The sequence below is a fragment of the Oncorhynchus nerka genome, linkage group LG20 (genome assembly GCF_034236695.1).
Source record: "Oncorhynchus nerka isolate Pitt River linkage group LG20, Oner_Uvic_2.0, whole genome shotgun sequence".
NCBI classification, from domain to species: Eukaryota; Metazoa; Chordata; class Actinopteri; order Salmoniformes; family Salmonidae; genus Oncorhynchus; species Oncorhynchus nerka.
In genome coordinates, this window is record NC_088415.1 from 25,235,743 (window position 1) to 25,241,963 (window position 6,221).

At 41.8% G+C, this 6,221-nt stretch overlaps 1 protein-coding gene across 1 annotated transcript; it reads right to left on the reverse strand.

The window, feature by feature from the left end:
* Window positions 1–102: 102 nt before the first annotated feature.
* Window positions 103–3,938, reverse strand: LOC115102124 (transcription factor-like 5 protein). Its single transcript, XM_029621723.2, is given in 7 exon segments — window positions 103–1,152; window positions 1,289–1,430; window positions 2,139–2,328; window positions 2,490–2,652; window positions 2,761–2,911; window positions 3,059–3,421; window positions 3,423–3,938. Coding segments are annotated over 7 exon segments (1,470 nt in total). The 5' UTR covers window positions 3,758–3,938; the 3' UTR covers window positions 103–1,026.
* Window positions 3,939–6,221: the final 2,283 nt, after the last annotated feature.

Consider the following 6,221-nt stretch of genomic DNA (forward strand, 5'->3'; position numbering starts at 1 on the left):
ATAAAGCCACTTTTCAGTAAAACATTACTCTTTTCTACATATCAAGTTAACCAACTGAATGTTTATGCAATCAAACAATCAGGAGATAAACACAAAGGCAAGTACATTAAGTCACATTTATTTTAAATATCTAATATTAAGGTAATATGAAAAACTGTCACAGAAACTGAACTTTTTCCAGAGTTGTATATACAGAGTGGAGCAACACTGAACAATATACATTTAGAAGGCTGCATTTGTTGTTAATGTGGTTTACTGTTGCCACAAGTACCAAAAAACCCTGTATAAAACACATTCAAAATAAATTACAATTGCAGATAAAGATGCACGTATGATTAAAAATGGAACTATATTACATCTGTTAACTAAACTGAAATCTAGTCAGTAGATCATGTTCAACTCCTATCCTAGAGAAACAGTGCCTCCTGTGCATGAATTTCAGTAAAGCATTTTTTTAATAAAAAGGTTTGTTAGCTCAAAGAATCACAATTATGTAAAGTTGTATAAAAAAACATCTCCTTCCTCATCATACACACTAACCTGATCCATACGAGTCCTGGAGTGCAGTTAAACTTGCATTGTACAATCAAGACCCTCAAAACCACGTTGGAATGTACTTCCATGGTCAAACTTAAAACCTTCACCCATTTGAATTATTGTCAATCATGAGGTTTGGAAGGGAAGCTCGTTTCAAATATTAGTCGAACTTGAACACTTTCAAGCAAAAATAAACATTTATGAAATCTCTTGATACAAAAACTGTGCCCAAATAGATCAAGATGGAAAATGACATGTTGGAGTACATGCTCTGTCAAGGGGGATAATAATCACAGAGGAGAAATAAAGCAATAAACACCAAAATCCCTTTTCTCCCCCGAAAAAAAATCAAATGGATGTCTGTCCCTCTGGCAATACCTGATGCTTTTGTGACACCTAACATTCCAAAGCCAAACCCGATGGATCACAGCTACTCTTGAGGGTAAAATAAATTAATAAATAGAATAATTATTAAATAGGTGTGTGTATTTACTGCTCCGATGCCTGTAGGGTGCTAGATGGCTCTGCTGTCTCCTGGCGGACCATGACCTGGCCTGAGGCACTGCTGGGCTTGAGCCGCTGACCAGTCTTGCCACAGAACGTGCCCTGGAACTCCTGAGGAAGAGGGCAGAGTCAGTCACCACTTTAGGAATACCTGTGCATCAGGACACTACAACAGCACAACATTGCAATATGTCTGTTGGTGAGGTCATAGCCACGTAGGGATGATCAACTTAGATCAGGCACTCACCTGTTTGATGGAGTCCCCGTACACCTCTCTGACGTACTTGAGGAAGGCGGTGGTCCATTGCAGGGTTGTGGCTTTGTCCGTCTCGTGGTTACAGAATGGCGCCAGCACATTCAGCTCATCACAGCAGAAGCGGATCCTCCTCCTAGAGTAAAAGGTGTTACTGACAGGAGCTTCTGTTTGAGGTGTGTACTAAGTGTCAGTGTGTTTTTTTCTTTTATGGTTTAGGTATGGTTTGCTGTGCTGTGAAGCCCTTTTTGACAAATGTACCATGTAAAAGTGTGAATGCTAATGAGCAACAGTAATAACGTGCCCAAGAGAGTAAAACAAGCAACAGTTTGTGTGTCTGAGTATAAGTGTGATGGGTTCAGATTTCTAAAAACGTTGAATATTATTAATCATTAGTTATGCTAGAGACATGAGGGGTGCCATAGTCGAGGGTCTAACCCAGGAGTTAATGGTTATCTGTAGGAGGAAGGGTTATGGTGGGTGCAATTAAGCTTAGAATGTGATGAGTGCAGGGAAAACAATCGCATGTGGCAGTACTGATAAAGGGAAGGAGCTGTGGATAAGAGGGCGAGGTCAGGTAAGATTAAGGGAAGAGGAAACATTTATTGCCTGTATCACTTTGTATCTTTATTGCTAGGCAGGAAACTATGTTTAGCGAGAAGGAGGAGACTCCACCCAAAGCGGGGTACATATACCACCACTATTGTAAACATGTTTTTTGTCGATTCAGCTGTTCGATTCTTTGGGAAGAATAAACCTGGTCTAAGCTTTCATAGTGTCCGTAAAGTTCTTACTCTGATGACTAAAACCTAACAAGTGTAAGCACAAGTGTGGGTCTGATTACCTGCGGTCCCGCTCCTTGCTGTTGTGTCTCTCTCTGCGCTGGCTATTTTCCACTGGTGGCCCTCCTCTCTTTTTTGCGCCTGCTCCTCCAGTTGCTCTTCCCTCCACTGAGTCTGTGACAACGCCAGAGGTCTTGACAGCACACGTTCCACGGGTCCTACCGCGTTTAGCAGGCTTCGCCACAGCATCATCTGAAAGAGATAGAGGGTGTTAAGAGTTACAAAAAAAAAAAGAGTTGGATGTTATGTTCAGCAATACTACAATACATGTACAAAATAAGCTGGAGAAAGACTGTACATTAAGTTTTGTTATGAGTGCCCTCCAAATCAAGCTGAACAGTGAACATACATACCTTCCACCTTCACCCAAACTTTCTCCTCTGTTGGGTTGGGGCTGTTGGCGCATGGAACTTTGTCAGGCATCTTGTCTTGCCGATAGCTGAATGTGAAGTTCTTTGGAATGATCAACCCTTGATGCTTATTGGGGTCAAGCATATGAGGGACATTCCCAAATCCCTAAGAATAGAAGACTTGTCAAAACATAGCACTGAATCCCTTCCTTGTAACAATATAAAACAATTACATTTTTATGATTTAGTTACATCAGTAGTATGTTGCTCATACTTGACGGGCACCGGCGATGGGGTTGAACATGCTTCCATATGGGTATGACAGCTCAATAGGGTTGCCCCGATCTGACCTCACCCACTTCTGTGGTTGTGAATGCATTGCTGCTTCTTGCGCCTCATTAGATTGATGAAGCATTGTCAAGAAACTGTAAAAGAAAGACAAATGTTGAGTAACTCAGTACTTCTATGACAATGTGTTTTTAGTAGTGTAGTAGAGAATTTACAGCTGAAAACAAAGTATGGCTAGTATAGGCCTACATTATCGTCACTCAAAATGTAGGGATAAAACGTACTTGCTAAGAGCTGCTGATTGCACATCCTGTTGTCTGGGGATGTCACAGGGGGTGCAGTTGAACCTCTTCTCCAAGCGAACTCGGGCGGGTGGGTTGGGCCTAGACAATAGCTGTGTGCTACCGTTGTTGTATGCTTCCAAGCCACGTTCTTGGGTCGCATCCACTGCACTCCTGATTTTAGCCAACACGGAGCCGGGGACTTCACCGCAAGTGGTGGGGGTCCGTTCTCCAGGTATAACGTTCCCGTCACTGACCAATACCATTTTAATTTCCTTGATGTCAACCTGTCCACCCTGGTTCAAGCCGCCGAGAATGTACTGCTGCTCATCAGTTGAAGTTGACATAGCATCAGGTGGAGTGTTCGGGAGACTTGGCTGGGTATGTAGGTTGGGGTGCAGAGTTTTCCACAGTGAATACGGTAGTGTTGAACCGGGCATCTCCTGATCCCTCTGGACCAGCCGCTTGTGCCTCCATGTGTGACTGGATTATGTGTTGAAGGTGGGTGTACTCCACTTCTGTCATCTCCATCAGGTTGAGCTCAGTGCCCAAAATCTGGCTTTGATCATTTGGAACACACCCGTTTTGGCTCATGATCACCTCGACAGAATCTGGGTTGTACTGCCCCAATGCAGGTGACACATGAATGGTTTTACAAGCAGGTGACACATTAATGGTTTTACATGCCACAGACATCGACATCCTGTTGAGAGAAACATATGCTTAATGTCAGTTTAGAACAAGAACACTACTTTCATGTTCAACATAGATATCTATCTGTCTGTTACCGGGGTCTATAACCTTAGCTAAATCAATGGGCTGATCTCTGGCTAACTAGCAAGATACTTTTCCCGCTCTGATCAATCCAGCTCGCGCGTCTTAATCTAAACTGCGCTAACGTTACACTCCAGCTACTATATGCCAACTCACTTCACACTGCAGGCAGCCTAGTGGTTAGAGCGTTGGGCCAGAAACCGAAAGGCTGCTAGATCGAATCCCCGAGCTAGGCAAGTAAAAAATCTGTTGAACAAGGCAATTAACCTAACCCACTGTTCCTAGGCCGTCTTTGTAAATAAGAATTTGTTCTTATTAACCGACTTGGCTAGTTAAATAAAAATACAGTTAACGAGCTACACTTATTCTTACTGAAATGTGGAATATAGCTAGCTATCCAACTAAATAGCTTTTTGAAATTGTACCATTTGGTCAACTTAAAAATAGTAAACGTACAAATATGCGGTAATGTTAGCTAGCAGATGTTAGCTAGTTAAAGTTAGTTACTGTAGCCAGAAACTTTTCCAATAATTCACTGACTGAAAAGTCACCACCCTTACAATTGTCTCAATTAAACATTTGATAACTACCTGAATAGATGGATATATTTGTATTTAAAATAGTCTTCAATTATAAGTTAATTCATTTATCAAAATCGTCGTCTAAAAACAGGCTCGTGTTTAGAATTTTACCAACCGACTTTGACAGACAGACAAGAGAGCGAACGTGATTAGAAAATAACTTGGGTGGCAACTGACGTCAGGCATTTTCATTGGCTCAAAAACAGCCTCTGCTGTCAGTGTCCATGAAAGTTGTTCTAAAATATTTTTTGAGATTTGGTAACTTGCTTGACTGCTCCCATCATTAAATGCTAGTAAATCAAACATTCAACGATGTTAATTATACTGAACAAAAATAAGTGGCGAAGCAGTCTAATAAGACACTGCATTTCAGTGCTAGAGGCGTCACTACAGACCCTGGTTTGATTCCAGGCTATATCACAACCGGCCGTGATTGGGGGTCCCACAGGGCGGCACACAATTGGCCCAGCGTCATCCGGTTAAGGGTTTGGTTTGTTCTTAACTGACTTGCCTAGTTAAATAAATGTTAAATTAACAAAATAAAGCAAAAAAAATTCTGAAAACATGGTTCACACAGGCGTAGGAGATCTTATATGTTTTGTTCTATGAGAATCTTCATCAGCTAACAATGGATTTTGGAACATTTATGCAATCAAAAAAAGTATATAGAATTCATAATTCATAAAGGTCATGTTAACTGACTGATATTATCCCAAAGAACAAAACGCAAAAGATCTACGCCTGTGTGAACCTTGTTTTCAGCGTTTATCCCAAAACTCAATTAGATTTCTCCATTAATTTCCCCCATAGGAATGGCTGAACGAACAAAAGGTAACTAATTTCAGGTTTTAGGTCGACAAGCTGGCGAGCTCTATGACTGTATACTTTTAACACGTGTAGTACGCCTGTTGGTTGGGCAGATAGATGGACCCTGTATGGACCCTGAGTGATACATGTACAGTGCCTGTACAGTGCCTTCAAAAATAGTTCAGACCCCTTGACCTTTTCCACAGTTTGTTATGTTATATCCTTATTCTAAAATTGATATGTTTTTCCTTCCTCATAAATCCACACACAATACCCCATAATGACAAAGCAAAAACAGGTTAAGACATTTTTGCTAATGAATTAAAAACAGAAATAGCACATTTACACAAGTATTCAGACCCTTTACTCAGTACCGTGTTGAAGCACCTTTGGCAGTGATTAGAGCATTGCATCTTCTTGGGTATGATGCTACAAGCTTGGCACATCTTTACTTGAGGAGTTTCTCCCAATCTTCTCTGCAGATCCTCAAGCTGTCATGTTGGATGAGGAGCATTGCTGCACAGCTATTTTCAGGTCTCTAGAGATATTCGATCGGGTCTAAGTACAGGCTCTGGCTGGGCCACTGAAGGACATTCTGAGACTTGTCCCAAAGCCCCTCCTGCGTTGTCTTGGCTGTGTGCTTAGGGTTGTTGTCCTGTTGGGAGGTGAACTTTCACCCCAGTCTGAGGTCCTGAGCGCTCTGGAGCAGGTTTTCATCAATGATCTCTGTTCGTTCATCTTTGCCTCAATCTTGACTAGTCGTCCAGTCCCTGTGGCTGAAAAACATCCCCATAGCATGATGCCATCATCACCATGCTTCACCTTAGGGATGGTGCCAGGTTTCTTTCAGACGTAACGCTTGGCCATTAGGCCAAAGAGTTAAATCTTGGTTTCATTAGACCAGAGATTGTTTCTCATGGTCTGAGTCTTTAAGTACATTTTTGGCGAACTCCAAGCGGGCTGTCATGTTCCTTTTACTAAGGAGTGGCTTCCATCTGGCCACT